This window comes from Leptodactylus fuscus, chromosome 1 (assembly GCF_031893055.1).
Source record: "Leptodactylus fuscus isolate aLepFus1 chromosome 1, aLepFus1.hap2, whole genome shotgun sequence".
NCBI lineage: Eukaryota > Metazoa > Chordata > Amphibia > Anura > Leptodactylidae > Leptodactylus > Leptodactylus fuscus.
The window spans coordinates 26,871,029-26,888,322 of record NC_134265.1 but is presented as its reverse complement, the minus strand read 5'-3'; the positions used below and the strand labels follow the sequence as shown (position 1 = coordinate 26,888,322).

At 44.4% G+C, this 17,294-nt stretch overlaps 1 protein-coding gene across 1 annotated transcript in view; it reads left to right on the top strand.

Moving 5' to 3' along the window:
* ARK2N (arkadia (RNF111) N-terminal like PKA signaling regulator 2N) overlaps window positions 1-1,672 on the top strand; it is a 40,596-nt gene extending 38,924 nt beyond the window's left edge. Inside the window, exons 4-5 of the mRNA XM_075268091.1 lie at window positions 556-682; window positions 1,257-1,672. Of these exons, the coding sequence (XP_075124192.1) occupies window positions 556-682; window positions 1,257-1,446 (317 nt within the window). The 3' untranslated portion in view covers window positions 1,447-1,672. The remainder of the gene's footprint in view (window positions 1-555; window positions 683-1,256) is intronic.
* Window positions 1,673-17,294: the final 15,622 nt, after the last annotated feature.

Genomic DNA, 17,294 nt, shown 5'->3' with positions numbered 1-17,294 from the left:
TGGTTTTCCTATGAGGACATATTAGTTGGGGTTTAACCTTTGATGGCCCCTTGTTGATCATCTGATTGTCTTGGCTACTTCATTGTAAAAAGGACAGTCCATATGGATCAAATTAGAGGGGGTGTGCACAACAAAAAAAAAAAACATGCCTCATTGTATAGGTGCGGTTACCCTGAGAATTTTGATGTTTTATCTAAATCCATTCAGCTATTCCAAAGATATAAGCCCTTTTAGTGTGGATGTAAGTTAGGATCTACTAGCCAAGTGGGCAGTAAGACTGTGGTTTCTCCAGGACAGAAGCTCTGTGTGCTGCATGTCATTTAGTGTTAATGTCTACTTATCTAATCTGCATCTACACTAGCAGGGCTTATATCTTTGGAATGGCTGAACAGATTCGAACAAACACCCAAATGCTGTAACTTTAATGTAGTTGGGTCATTATATATATATATATATATATAATATATATATATATATATATATATATGTATATATATATATATGTATGTGTATGTATATGTAATTTTATTTAATTTTTTTTCCCCCTTACTGCAGGTCATATCGATCCAGCGCCGCCATCTTCTGATAAATCACCCCCCACAAGTGCGCAGAATAATGATGAAATTAACATTGCATCTTCCGGCAGCGAGGTGGAGATTGTGGGGGTGCAGGAACATGCCAGGTATGTCTGACCACATAAACCTGCGGGCGGTGCGGGTGAAGCCCTTATCAAGGCCATGAGTTACAGTTAGGTCCGGGTGAGGGGGCTTGTCCCGCCCCTGTCCTGTTACACAGGGAATGGCTGCCTGAGCCAATCACCGCCCGGCTCGGTGACTCAACCATTGAGCGACCGAGCTGTCATGTGACGAGACAGGACCAGGAACTAGAGACCAGCCGGGAAGCGGCAGTGAACGTGGAGGGAATGGCTAGGGCTCTGAAACGAGTAGTTTACCAAGAACAGCGCCGTGCACTGTATAGTGGTTGTGTTTGGTATTACAGTTGAGCCCCTTTTTATTTCAGTACAGCATTTAGGAGTAGGGGATCCACAGAAGTGATCTCATGGACCACTAGTGATGAGGTGAATGGGGTCCACATGTGTTTTTTTAATGGGCATGCTTGACCAGGATGGCTGGTCCCATAGACGTGGTCGAGCATTTGCCCCATCGCTCTCTTCACATGGCGTCCTTGCAGCGCCCAAACCTATATCCCCTACCCTATACTATATATGCTCCTAACGCTGCCTTCTGTCCCGCCAGGTTCGTCCATCCCAGAGGGGGCGTCATCCAGAGCGTGTCTTCCTGGAAGCACGCCGCCGGCTCTCAGTATCACAGCTCGCACCAAACTCCATCATGGACAAGCGTCAACCCCCAGCAGAACTGGACTTCGCCCCCGGAAGTAGTTGACCTAACGCTGGACGAGGATTCGAGGCGCAAATACTTACTGTAACATTGACTCCTCCCTGTTTCTGTCCTCCCCTCCTCCTCCCTGTGGCACACCTGTCTCTTGTACAGTCTCCGTCGCTCTCTTCCAGGAGGCAGGAACACGTGTTTTCGGAAGGAATCCCGAATTAACAAGCCTATCGGTAACTTTATTTTCTCGTTCATCGCACGGCCAGCCAAATCGCTTTCCTGCCCCTTCCCCTCCCCCATCCAGATACTTATCCAAAAACAAATCATGAGATAAAGCACTTTCCACGTGGAGTTTTTGCTCCGCCCTCCTTTTTTTGTGCTTAGTTAATTTAACGCTTTGTTATAAAAAAAAAAAAAAAGAAAGAAAAAAAATTAATATATGCAGAAATATTTATACTGTATCTGTAGGACTGATGATGGGTAAGGACCCCCCCACCCCCCACCCCACCCCCGTGGCGCATACGCTGAGCACTCGCCGCCGCCACCCCGATTCCGTTCAGGGAAGACTTACAAGCACTGTTAGAGTTGGAGGCAGCCATATTGTGGGTGGAGTCTCGGCATTCATTGGCCAGTTGGCTAGAAAATGGTGACGCTATTGGGTATCGGGCCACTGGCGCGTGACTTGATAGGTCACATGGACCCTGTAGCTTGAAGTCAGTCACAAGCACATACATTGTGGCCTCCGACCGTGCAGGCTGCAGTCGCAACCACTAGGGCTGGGGCTCGGTGGTCTCTGGCAGGGGTGTAGCGTGATCGTGCTGGGTACAGTCCCTTGATTTCGGGCCCCTACTGGGACATTTTATTCCATGTTTTTGGTATAAAGCGGTTTCGCCCATTGTGGGGGCTTTAGAGGCCTTAAAGAGGTCTTCCGGCCTCACGTTGACGTTTCATACTGATGATTACGGACAGCCATGACGTAGGCAGAGGCTGACCGTAACATTCACAGCTAAAGGGGCGTCCACTTCAGAGGAGAGCTGAACCACTAGGCAAGTCAAGCCCCGCCCCCAGTGCACTTGCAGACTGACTTGCACAGCGGTGCTTCAGGGACTTACAACACCGCTCCTATTATTTGTGCAAGAGTGGTGCTGCATGTACTTCCCATGCACTAGCAGCTGCACCGTTCCATACAGGGGGTCCGGGTGTCAGACCCCACAGATCACATCTGTGGGAAACCCCTTTTAAGTGACGTGGTCTCTTTAAGGAACTGCTTAAAGGGAGGTTGTCAGGTTCAAAATACTTCCCAAATCAATAGTTGGACCATTAATGGGCATAGAAATATACTTTTTTGGCTACAAATTGATGCAAATGAAAAGCAGCCGGCAAGTGCACTGGAGGCGGGGCCTGACTTGTCAGATTTGCCTACAGACAGCTGCAGGTACTTTGGCTCTCCTCTGGAATTGTCGACAGTTTAGCTGTGAACAATATTATCAGCCTCTGCCTGCATCATGGCTGTCTGTAGGCAAATCTGGTAAGTCAGGCCCCGCCCCCAGTGCACTTGCCATAAAAATGCTGATTATTTTTGCATTGGTTTGTGTCCCCCATTTTACAAGTTAATTACGTTACATAACTTTACATGTGGATTCTATTCTCCACATTACTAACCCTTGGTAACAGATTGTCCTACTCCAGAGCTGTATTCACAATTCTGCTAGTTGTCAGACAGTCAACAGATTGGACAGTCACACCCCTAACAGGTCACCGGACCCTCTACCATACAGTAGGACTGTAGTTTGCCCCTATATGAGACGACTGTACGGTGCTTGGTGTAAAGGGGTCACTTCTCAGAATGCAAATGATCACTGCAAGCTTTCAGGTGTTGTGGGCGGGTTCAGTTTTGGTCACCTACCACTAGGGGCAGCGTGTACGAGACCTGCCAGAGGACTTTAGGGAATCGGTTGCTTATCAGAACTTTTTATGCCGTAGGCTTTGGCCCCCTTGAACTGGACACCTTCTGGTCCTGTACTTGTAGGGGAACTAATACTCAAGGAGTCTCTGTGCAAGTCAACAAGGAGGGGGTGCGATGGGCACAGGCCATTACGAGTGGGAGAAGGTGGTAGTGGGCCCTTTTACCCATAGTGGTGGGGTCGGAGAGAGGTGCAGCCCCTTACACAATGTCAAGGGTACCCTAGTCCATGTCCCCCACACACTGGTGTTCCTTATTGGTGGGCACATCACCTGCCCGAGTTACAGTTGGTTGGGCCCAAACCTCCTACCTACAGGGTAATATGGGCCTGAAAACTGGTCTGTACATGGGCTGATAACACAAGAGTCCTGGACTCCAAGCAACATAACTATCTAAGACGCTAGGAGTCCCAGCTCACCATGAGACTACTGTCCTGGCCCTTATTCCCTGTGTGTAGGAGGCCTAAAAGCTATCCTGCTGTTTGCCATCTGTGGTGGTACATGCTCATTATTCCTGCAGCTCCCCCACAGGCTAAACAAAGTATTGCATGGTAGCTCTGCTGTCCTATCCTGTGTTCCCCTGTCTGCAGGAAGCCTTAATGGTATCTCCTGCTGCTGGGACCTTTTGTAACTTCTGGTGGCACATTTCACTTTTCCTGCAGCTCCCCCGCAGGTGAATTGCAGCATTACATCACCTGGTGAAATCAATGGTTTGTGTAATGCACGAAGGTGTTAAGAGAGAGAATCTTTATAAGCTGTCCTCCAATCTGTTTCCTAATAGGAACCCCTCCCTTTTAACACAGTCACCCCTTTTAAGATGACGGGTTCTCTTTAAACTCTTCCAGTTGTATCTGTTTACGTCCTTTCTTCCATGTCCGCAGTGCGGGGAGGTCCAGACATTTCACCGGTCTACATCTCCCATGTGGCTGGTTCTGCCATCTTTGTTGCCCGCGCCTGTCTCCGTTGCCCCCTTGCACCGCAGCTTTAAATAAACCACTGATGTCTAAGGGGAGTCGTCCGCTTAATAGGCCAAGTCCACTCATTAAGGTCATAGCGCCCTCTGCCCTGGCGCCATGTTTGTGCTGGCACCTACCCTCCGCGCTCAGTCCCATCTTTTGTTTGTGTGCATTGGATTGCCTGTAAATAGGGAGCAGTATGACGGGGTGTCTCAGGAGGAGGCCCCTCCGGCCCGCTTTTTTTTTTCTTTCACATTTTTACGTGTTTGCGTCTTCAATGTTTTTAGTTTTATTTAAGACACTACTTTCTATTAATTTTAGCGTGTGGATCAGACAAGCGGCCGCCATCACTGGATAATAATGGGGGCTGGACAAAGAGTTGTCTGTTTTTCAAAAAAAAAAAAAAATTTTTTTTTTTTTTTTTATTAGAGCTTTAAGGTCAAAATTCTGTAGATCTGGGCTCACAGGGGAAGCAGCCATGCTGTGGGATGGGGCAGGAGGAAGTGATGTCATATAATATAACATTACATATATATATATATATATATATATATATATATATATATATATATATAGTGTATGTGTAGATATGATTCAGTTTGGCACTTAAAGGGGTTGTACAGAATGAGAGACGGGTCTATATTTGTTTTTTATTGTCCATGGCTCATGTCTGGTGCCCATCCTTGTTTCATGAAATGATGCTAAGCTGCAATACCGGGCACAGCCTACAGTTAAGAGTGGCGCTCTTATCAGGAAAAAAGCAAATCTTACTAATCCTGTACAATCCCTTTTTTAGGCTTAGGCCCCATGTCGTGGAAATGCAGATTTTGCAGTTTTTTGGTTTTTTTTTTTTTAGCTAAAGCCAAGGGGGGCTACAGAAGGAATGGGAAATATCTAGTAAATTCTTACACTTCTCCCTTCTGCTCAGTCCACTCCTGGCTTTGGCACAAACAGCAGCAAAATCTGCAACAAAAAAAGCGCAGTTTCTGCAACGTGAGACCTTAGCCTAAAAGGGTTTTTTTATAGGGTTTACCCCCAACTAAATGACCGGCCCTGCTCTCCCTGAACCCTGCATTTGTGCAAGGTTGGAAGAACCCCAAGTTTGCCAGCTTTAAGCAATGAGTGGTGACTATAGATGCCTTATGTGCCCTTCCCTATAAGTGAGTGACCTCTGCCACTTTTCTCCTGAATGCTTTCCAGTTCACACTATGGCTGCCTTGACTTTCTAAGTAGGCAGATCTAGAACAAGGGGCAACATGGGTAAAAACCACCACCGAGCTGAAATGGTGACATCATCCTCCGCAACCAATCAGATTGCAGCTAATGAAAATGCAGTCTTCTGATTGGTTGCTGTGGTCCCCCCTCCCCCCTGTTGTTTGTTGTTACCGCCCCCTGGTTTATAGTTATGCCCCTCCCTTACACACCGGTTTTCCATTGGCTCCATTTCCCCTTTCAGGGAGTGCCGTGGACCAGGCCCAGTATTTCCTGCACTGTTGTCACCCGATCATATTCTCATTTTACTTTAGGGGTTTTTTTTTTTTTTTTTTTTTTCCCTTCTTTATAAACTCTTCTTCGGTTGTATTATTTCCTTAGTTCTGGTTGTCGGGGGCAGGGAGGGAGATAATAAGAGTGTTATTATAAATACATATATTTTTTGGTGCGAGATGAGAACTTCTGTTTTTGAAACAAGTCTGTAGAATAAAAGTTACAACTATTTTAAGACCGAATAAAATAGAGTGAATTATTTAAAGAATGTCCCTTGTGGTTATTGGGGCAGGTGGGCGGTCACGTGGGGGTATCTGACTATGGACAAAGAACTTCCAGTTTTAAATTACAGGTAGGTACATAGGGGCAGTATTATAGTAGTTATATTCTTGTACATAGGAGCAGTATTATAGTAGTTATATTCTTGTACATAGGAGCAGTATTATAGTAGTTATATTCTTGTACATAGGAGGCAGTATTATAGTAGTTATATTCTTGTACATAGGAGGTAGTATTATAGTAGTTATATTCTTGTACATAGGAGTAGTATTATAGTAGTTATATTCTTGTACATAGGAGCGGTATTATAGTAGTTATATTCTTGTACATAGGAGCAGTATTATAGTAGTTATATTCTTGTACATAGGAGCAGTATTATAGTAGTTATATTCTTGTACATAGGAGCGGTATTATAGTAGTTATATTCTTGTACATAGGAGCGGTATTATAGTAGTTATATTCTTGTACATAGGAGTAGTATTATAGTAGTTATATTCTTGTACATAGGAGGTAGTATTATAGTAGTTATATTCTTGTACATAGGAGGTAGTATTATAGTAGTTATATTCTTGTACATAGGAGCAGTATTATAGTAGTTATATTCTTGTACATAGGAGCAGTATTATAGTAGTTATATTCTTGTACATAGGAGTAGTATTATAGTATTTATATTCTTATACATAGGAGTAGTATTATAGTAGTTATATTCTTGTACATGGGAGTAGTATTATAGTAGTTATATTCTTGTACATAGGAGGCAGTATTATAGTAGTTATATTCTTGTATATAGGAGGTAGTATTATAGTAGTTATATTCTTGTACATAGGAGCAGTATTATAGTAGTTATATTCTTGTACATAGGAGCAGTATTATAGTAGTTATATTCTTGTACATAGGAGGTAGTATTATAGTAGTTATATTCTTGTACATAGGAGGTAGTATTATAGTAGTTATATTCTTGTACATAGGAGCAGTATTATAGTAGTTATATTCTTGTACATAGGAGCAGTATTATAGTAGTTATATTCTTGTACATAGGAGGTAGTATTATAGTAGTTATATTCTTGTACATAGGAGGTAGTATTATAGTAGTTATATTCTTGTACATAGGAGCAGTATTATAGTAGTTATATTCTTGTACATAGGAGGTAGTATTATAGTAGTTATATTCTTGTACATAGGGGGTAGTATTATAGTAGTTATATTCTTGTACATAGGAGCAGTATTATAGTAGTTATATTCTTGTACATAGCAGTAGTATTATAGTAGTTATATACTTGTACATAGGAGCAGTATTATAGTAGTTATATCCCTGTACATAGGAGCAGTATTATAGTAGTTATATACTTGTACATAGGAGCAGTATTATAGTAGTTATATTCTTGTACATAGGAGCAGTATTATAGTAGTTATATTCTTGTACATAGGAGTAGTATTATAGTAGTTATATTCTTGTACATAGGGGCAGTATTATAGTAGTTATATTCTTGTACATAGGGGCAGTATTATAGTAGTTATATTCTTGTACATAGGGGCAGTATTATAGTAGTTATATTCTTGTACATAGGGGCAGTATTATAGTAGTTATATTCTTGTACATAGGAGCAGTATTATAGTAGTTATATTCTTGTACATAGGACCAGTATTATAGTAGTTATATTCTTGTACATAGGGGGCAGTATTATAGTAGTTATATTCTTGTACATAGGAGTAGTATTATAGTAGTTATATTCTTGTACATAGGAGCAGTATTATAGTAGTTATATTCTTGTACATAGGAGCAGTATTATAGTAGTTATATTCTTGTAGACAGTAGGTAGCATTATAATATATTGCAGTATTTTGTCAGACTTACAATGACTAAATCATATTCCATATGAAACCTCAATCTCTGATTTATCCGATTTTTTTTTTTTCCTTTTCCTTAGGATTCAACACTTAGAACAGAATTGCAGATTAAAAATAAAACTATTCATTATTCATTTTGAGTCTTTCTGCCAAATTCCGCTCGGTGCAGTAATCTGGAAATATCCTCCTCCTGAACAGATTTAGTGCTTGGTTTCACACTGAGTCACCAAGGAGACAGGGGGGCCATAGAAAGTGGAGGATGAATAGCCCAACCTGCGATAACCAAGCCCCACATAAATCGGGGTGAATCCTAGATCCTGTGGATATGACATATGTGATGGCGATAACCTTCTAATACTGAGGAGTATGGAAGGCCCTATAGAGCTAGTCACTAGTGCTGATGCTTTATAGGCTGGTCTTAGTCTCCACGAAGCAAATGTGTGCTTGTACATGTCAGTGTGAATATGGCACATGGATGTCACTGACAGACCCACATATCTGAACCTGGGCTCCGATAAATAGACCAAAATAGCATTTGCTCTGAGGGGCTCACGGACCCCTGATAATACATGGACATGTGTATGGGGCCTTGGTCAGTGTGTTCTTGTGCTAGCCCTTAAAAACACAGCACACTGACAAAGGGTTGTGTACATGGGGGCCTAATGTGGGGTTCACTGACATTAATAATTTTGGCATATCTCATGATGTCTGTGCCAGGAATGGAAATCAAGTCCAGCTATAAAACTGGCGAATATGATGGATGATCCGCTACCATATGCCGGTCTGCACAGGGCCCACACAATACCTCATAGGACTGTCATCCTCTTCTCCCAGGTGCAGGAGGGGAGAAAAGGTACCACGGGCCTTCCCAAATCACACCGAAGATCCACATGACAGTATAATGTCCAATAGTGGCTCCGTCACATGGTATACTGTCCAATAGTGCCCAAGCCAAACATTATAATGTCCTATAGTGGCGCCTCCATATGGTATGTATATGTATGGGGCTCTTTGAGACGTTATACTGTGTGCAGGGGCCATTATACTGTTTGAGGGCCACTATGTGATATTATACCGTGTGTAGGGGACATTATACCATGGGTGCTGATACAGTTCATTACAAGATCAGATTATAATAAATGCAAATGTATAACTACTCTTCTCTGGGCCCCCCTGCAGCCTCGGGCCCTGGGCAAACCAACATTTTGCCATTTACTGCTGGTGTGTCTGCAGTGGAGCTCACACGCTGGTCTCCCCATCACAGGCACACGCTCCCCTAGGGTCTAATGTTGGAATCCAGTTAACCCAAGCACGGGTAAAGGGTAGAACATACAAACTCCATGCGGATGTAGCCTCAGGACCTCGCTGTAATATAGCGGCAACCCTGCCTAAACACTGACAGTAACAAAGCGATGACCGTCTGAGCAGAGAGACTGAGCATCGATCTCTGGCAGCCCTGGCCATGTCTCCTCTTCCGGGAGGTTACATTGATTATTCCAATGTAGTGCGGTGGTGAGATTCAGCCCTCAGTCCCTGCAATGCAGATCTGCAGACGGAGGGATTCCCGTCATGTCACTGATATCAGGCTGAAGCCATCCTGGTGCAATCGGATTACACAAACCGATGTCTGACAATATATAGTGACGCCTGTAGTGATATCCTGCAGATCACGTCACTCTGGGGATCCGGCCAGTAGATCACGTCACTCTGGGGATCCGGCCAGACTAACAATGTCGGCCCAAGTTCATACTCACGGATGGCAGCAGAGATCGTGAGAATATGGAACTGTAATACAAAGGGGCAAAAATTTTTGGAAAAAAAAAAATTGTGTTTTTCACGCTTTTCCTGGCTACCTCGAAACATTAAAGAGAGTCGGTGACCAGAACCCAGCCCCGAAGATATATACTGGAGGTCGCTCCATTGGGAATCGCTGCCTCCGTTGTGCAGATATCGCAGTTTTTGTTAATATGCAAAAGAGCACTGAGAAGGAACAGTCTTAGAATGATGGAAAGCCCAGGACGGATAGACGGGTTACTGATATGCAAATGATAACAAATCATAACGATTGGCCGCTGACGGCTCCCTGTGCGATCAATGACCAATGATGTCCCAAATGTGCTCAATGGGAGACAAGTCCAGAGACGCAGGAGGTCCTGGTTTAAGCCACACATAAGAGTAGGCCTAACATGCGGTCTGATGGCGCCCTCTTCTGGGATTCTTTGGAGAATTGGTTGCACCACTGGTTCCAAGACCAAATCAATGTAATGCTGAGCTGTTAGTGCACCTGAAATGAAGACCACAAGGGATCTCGCGACTGTAAATTATGTCACCCCACACCAGAATCCTGGGTGTAGTACCGGTGTGATGTTCCTTTGTGAAGACATCTTCACAGGCGTTGCACATAATGGTGCCCAGACCAATGTCTAGCTGTCATTTAAGACAAGTGCAGGACTCATCACTAAAGAGGACAGCCCTCCATTCCTGCCTCCATTGTTGTCTTGCTGTGCACCGAGATAGCCTTTGAGAGCAGTTGTGTGAGGTCAGTAAATCTCCGGTCAGCCCTCTGTAAATCTTCAGATGTGTCACAACTCAGCGCAAAAATTGTCTACAGTAAAAAAAAACTCAATGGAGAAATGTGGAGGAGGGGGATGCAGCTGCAGTTTGTGTGTCTGTGATGCTGCATGCTGTGAGAGGGGAGGAGGAGCTGCAATCTCATGATCTGTCTCCATGCGGCTAGTTGTTCAGATGTAGCAGAATTTTGACGCATCTATTACAAATCACGTGACCCACAACGATGCTAAAATCACTTTAATGTTTTCTTCAAAGAACTCCGAACCAACCGTAACATTAGATGAAGATGGATCTTTTGGTCGCTTTTATTCGTCATTATCTTTCGCATCGCCGCACGGAGGCCCCTATGATGGGGTCATGTAATGTTACAGAATCACTTGCTCACTATTCTACACTAGGCTACATCGCACTCGTACAGGGGTCACTTCACATTATTTAAAGAGGCGGCCATACTGTGGGCGGAGCCAAAAGTCAAATCCTTCACAGAAGACAATGGTGCCAGGAAGTCTTGGATCCTAAAGCTCTGAGAGGTTATGGGCAGATCACATACACCAACCGCTCAGGTCACTAGGACCCAGTGCCCCGCTGCAGGCAGCCATTGTGAACACAAACACTGAGTATATGTGAAATACATTGTATTAGGACCAGGCCTCGAATCACCTTCGTATTCAGGACCCTACAATATGGCCGCCACCACGGGATGCCGCTCTCTTTCATTTGTTCCTCCCCAGATAAATTTAGCATCTAACAAAAAAAAACTTTATCAGTAAAATATTGCACACAATCCGGAACACAGAAGGTATATGCTTCACAATGGATGTACAACGAAGAAATGGCGCCCAATCATTGACATATAATACACGTTACGTTACAAGACAACATGTGCACGAATGGAGAAAAAAGTGGATGAGAAGGAAATACAGGACTATAGGCACATCTTCCATAATGCACCACTCCAGGCTCCTTTAAGACACGGATCTCACTTATCCGACCATTGCTCATACGGTCATAGAAAAAAACGGATCGTATGGAAAATAAAAATTCAGCCGCCATCAGGGGCACCTTGTGCTACGGAAGAGAGTGGGGACCCTAAATCAAAGAGCACCCCAATAGAGAATACATACTGTATACTGTGTATACTTGTATCTCAGCCTCCTGGACCATGAACATTTAGGGGCACCATTTTAATATTCCGCCAATGCATCGAAAATGTGTCAATTCTGCAATCTGGAGGAAAAAAAATCTCCTACCGTTTTGTGTATACAGCTCCTATGCAGACCTACAAACATTACTTATGTAAATATAGAACCATCCGTCACTCCCTTCCTTCTCCTTGACCTTCTTTGAAACCTATAGACTAGAGATGAGCGAGTACTGTTGGGATCAGCCGATCCGAACAGCACGCTCGCATAGAAATGAATGGACGTAGCCGGCACGCGGGGGGTTAAGCGGCCGGCCGCCGTCAAAGCGGAAGTACCAGGAGCATCCATTCATTTCTATGGAGCGTGCTGTTCGGATCGGCTGATCCCAACAGTACTCGCTCATCTCTACTATAGACCACAGAGGGGAGAGCAGACGAAAGCGAGTAACACGACTGTAGGGTCTGACTACACAGGGATAGTTTGTAGTCTGTAACCATTGAAACACATTGTTCTGTATGGGAGCTGAATGCAAAACCGTGACATTTTTAATCAAAAATTTGGGCTATTTTATTTCATTTCGGGCGTATCAAGGACATTTTTTTGAAAACAGCTGCAAGTATATGTATCCCCGTACACCTGGCCCCTGAGTATTTTTGGGTTGGAGGAAGTTATGCTTTAAGGCCGTGACATTATTTTTCGTTTTTCTGCAGTTCAAGTCAATGACTTCTGTATGTTCTGTCAGGCACAATTCGGAAAGTCTTCAGTCCCTTTCACGGTTTTTTCCCATCATTCCGTACTCAAGTGAAAACAAAATGTAAGAAATTTTTGCAATTTATTGAAAAGTAAAAACAAAAAATTTGAACGGACGTAACTCAGACCCTTTGGTGTGACGCTTGAGGGACTTCCCATTTCTCGTCATTCACTTTGAGATGTTTCTCCACCAAGTTCGGAGTCCATCGATGGTAAATTCTGTAGATTGGACATGATTCGGAAAGACGCCCCCTGCCTACAGACGCTCTCACAGTTGACAGTGTATATCAGAGCAAAAACCAAGGTGTGAGGAGGAAAGAGCAGCCTGAAGAAGACTTCAAACATTTTTCCCAAGAGCAAAGAGACCTCCATAATTCTTAGACGGAAGAAGTCTTGAATAACCAAGACTCTTCCTAGAGCTGGCCAAACCCAACCAAGCCAAGGAAAAGGGCCTGGGTAAGAGGCGACCAAGTACCCAATGGTGAACTCCAAAGATCCTCGGCGCATATGGGAGAAACTTCTAGAAGGTTGACCATCACTGAAGCAATCCACCCATCTTGGCTTTGTGGCCAGAAAGAAGCCTCTCAGTAAGAAGCGCAAAAAAAGTGTCTCAAATTTGCAAAAAAAAAAAAGCAACTAAAGGACGATTGTAAGACACAAGACTCTGGTCTGATGAAACCAAGGCCTCAATTTTAAAGGCCTTGTCTGGAGGAAACCCATCGGTGGTCCAATGCCATCCCTACAGTGAAGCGGGGTGGAGTTTTGTGGGTTTTTTAATTTTAAAAAATGAGAATATAGTGAAAAAGTCTGAAGACTTTCTAACTGCATTGTAGAAGAGGTGAGGAAAAGTGCAGAGGTCCACGGGTCTCCTGAGATGTGTGGAGAGACTAAAAGGCCATGAAGCTTATGTCTACAGGGGTAGAAAAATTAGGACAGGAAGCAGTATGTAGAACAGGGGTCTCAAACTCAATTTACCCGGGGGCCGCTGGAGGTAGAGTCTGGATCGTATCAGGTTTTCCACAAGCTATGCGCGATGCAGCAAATTTAGCTCTGCCCACTTTTATGTTGACTCCGCCCATTCTCAATCATTTTTCGTGTGCCCCTACACAGTACAATCCTCCTACAGTCACCCATCCATTATATATCCCCACATAATACTGTGGGGCAGTTGGAAGGGAACATGAAGTCCCTCACCTGGTGCCCCAGTTTAAACTGGGGGAAACTAGAGGGGACATGAAACTGGGGCAGCTGGAGGAGGACCTTAAACAGTGGGAGGAGTTGGAGGGGGGCAATAAATTAATGGCAGCTGAAGTGGGACATTAAACTGGGGCAACTGGAGGGGGACATTAAACTCGAGCAGCTAGAAGCAGACATTAAACCATAGGGGTAGCTGAACGCTGACATTAAACTAGAGGCAGACAGATCCCCCTACAGCTATTCCCACGGTTTAATGCCCCCTCCAGTTGTCCCCAGTTTAAGTGCCCCCTTCACCTACTCCCAGTTTCATATCCCCCCTTCATCTGCCCCCAGATTCATTCCCCCCTCCATCTGCCCCCAGTTTCATGCCCCCCTCCATCTGCCCCCAGTTTCATGTCCCCCCCTCCATCTCTGCCCCCAGTATAACAATCCCCATTCATCTCTGCCCCAGGTTACTGAGAGACACACAGACACATACACACTCTCCACCCTCCATCTCACATTCCCCTCCCCTCTCAGTACCTTTAGACGGCACATCCTTTCATCTTCCGGCCGGCACACTAAGACATGCCTCCCTAGTCACGTGACGTCTGACGTCAGACACAGGTCGTTCAGTTTACAGTAGTACAAGCTTTCCACCAATCACCCATCGCTTTTATCGCCGTTATAAGAGCCGGGGGTGATCGGAGGAAAGTTTGTTAAGTACAACACTAGCGGGACATGCAGGGAGCTGCACAGGACGGGAGTATAAAGGTGGGACTTTCCCACTAAAAGCGGGACGGTTGGGAGCTATATATTGAGGTGGGGGCCGCAGTTGGCCCGAGAGACCCCTGGTGTAGAAGCATCTGCAGGATCTGACTACACAGGGAGAGCATGTAGTCTGTAACCATGGAAACACATTGCTCTGTATAGGAGCTGTATACAAAACTGACATTTTTAACCAAAACTTTGGGCAAAGTTAATAATTGTTTTTATATTTCATATCTAGAAGTAGGGACTAGAGGTGTTCAGTAGTAAATGGCACCACGTTATACCTCATATAACAAATAGGGGGCGGCAGGGGGAGTTTAACATAATTCCTTTTTAGAATCTTCCCGTTTTACCTCCAAGTTCTCCGATTTTCCCCCCTCGCTCCAGCAGCGTACTAGTTATATCGGAATTTATACTTCGAAAACAAACATGGACAAGGACCGATGTGTGTGATGGCGATCTCTGTACAGCGCTACAGAATTACAACTCCTAGCATTCGCTTAAAGTTAAGGGTCCACGGTTAAAAAGCCATTGGCTGCAGACCAGGCCCGACTACATGTATCTGCGCAGTGTGATATATGTTATATATAGAAGGATGAGATCTGTCCATACAATATACTCTATATGTGTCAGTAATCCCTGAGAGGAGGAGCTGGACTCTGAAGAAATCACATCTAATAGAAAATAGTTTCACTGCTCACTACACATCACATCTATCATTATGTATAGCTTAATAAAGGACGATGGGCGGAGTCACTGTGCAAGTTATACTCCAGAGCTGCACTCACTATTCTGCTGGTATATAGATCTAGAGAATAATACAGGATGTAACTCAGGATCAGTACAGGATAAGTAATGTATGTACACAGTGACTGCACCAGCAGAATAGTGAGCGCAGCTCTGGAGTATAATACAGGATGTAACTCAGGATCAGTAATGTATGTACACAGTGACTGCACCAGCAGAATAGTGAGCGCAGCTCTGGAGTATAATACAGGATGTAACTCAGGATCAGTACAGGATAAGTAATGTAATGTATGTACACAGTGACTGTGCCAGCAGAATAGTGAGCGCAGCTCTGGAGTATAATACAGGATGTAACTCAGGATCAGTACAGGATAAGTAATGTAATGTATGTACACAGTGACTGCACCAGCAGAATAGTGAGCGCAGCTCTGGAGTATAATACAGGATGTAACTCAGGATCAGTACAGGATAAGTAATGTAATGTATGTACACAGTGACTGTACCAGCAGAATAGTGAGCGCAGCTCTGGAGTATAATACAGGATGTAACTCAGGATCAGTACAGGATAAGTAATGTAATGTATGTACACAGTGACTGCACCAGCAGAATAGTGAGTGCAGCTCTGGAGTATAATACAGGATGTAACTCAGGATCAGTACAGGATAAGTAATGTAATGTATGTACACAGTGACTGCACCAGCAGAATAGTGAGCGCAGCTCTGGAGTATAATACAGGATGTAACTCAGGATCAGTACAGGATAAGTAATGTAATGTATGTACACAGTGACTGTACCAGCAGAATAGTGAGTGCAGCTCTGGAGTATAATACAGGATGTAACTCAGGATCAGTACAGGATAAGTAATGTATGTACACAGTGACTGTACCAGCAGAATAGTGAGCGCAGCTCTGGAGTATAATACAGGATGTAACTCAGGATCAGTACAGGATAAGTAATGTAATGTATGTACACAGTGACTGTACCAGCAGAATAGTGAGCGCAGCTCTGGAGTATAATACAGGATGTAACTCAGGATCAGTACAGGATAAGTAATGTAATGTATGTACAAAGCTATAGATTAAGGTGTAATACCCTTTGGCGTATACATATACATGGCTTCTGCACAGAACATATAATCTAGATGCCTCGTTTATCAGATCTATCAGTAAGACTGTCTCTGTTGCCCTTAGTAACTAATCAGTACTCTGTTTTTTATTTTTCCACAGAAATTTAAAAAATTGAAAGCTCTTTTTGCCATGGGCAACAAAGCCGGACTTAGTGTTAGCCGGACTTGATGAACGAGTCTGTTGATCGATTGGTCCCCAACAAATGGCAGCTTAGAGGCGAGTTCCATCATGACGAAAGCCCTTTTATAAATAAATCACATGTACATCAGGAGACACGGCACTTCCACTAGTCACTACAGACACACAATACACATATACATTTCCAATTTGGCAATTAACCCTTCAGCTGCTGATCCAAAACCCCATATTCCAAACCATCTAATAAAGATTATGACGTCTCACCTCTATCCTTCAGGCACGGCGGATCATTGTTGAGCTTTTTGGCACTGTAATACTATATCCCGGGGATTGTAATATATTAAGATCTATCTATGTACCATTAAAGGGCAACTCCGGCAGCATTGCTGCAGTAAACGCTCCTATTGTGGTGAGGGAATAAAATAAATAAAATTGGATAAATATACTTATATCTATAGGTCCCTCCCATCATGCCTGATGATGGAGCACAGATTTAAAGGGGTTGTCCAAAATAAGTCTGGTCTGGGCTGAGTTGACAGCCAGCCCCCAGACCGATCAGCTGTATGGGCCACTTCGGATACCTGTTGTATACACAACATGAGGTCGGCAGCAGTTGACAAGTCAACAGGAGCCAAGCTGCAGTACCGGTGCTGGCCACTATACAGGGTAGCAGCGCCGCACCTCCCATGAGGCGACCTGAAGCGACCGCTTCAGGCGCCGCTATGTCGGGGCTGCGGGGGAGGGCGGCATTTTTGCTGACCTAAGCCAGTCCAGGACAAGCTGTCCTGGACTGGCTTAGCGTCACCATCACCGATCGGTGGATTGGGGCGCCCTGTGGATGCAGCGCTGCTCCAACGGCCGCCCCTCACGCTCAGGCAGAGAGCAGTTCCTCTCCCTGCCTGCTCTCTGCCTGCTGACAACGCTTGCTCCATTCGGCTCCGCCCCATCAGCTTGACCCCGCCCCCTCAGCTTGGCCCCGCCCGTCCCCTCAGC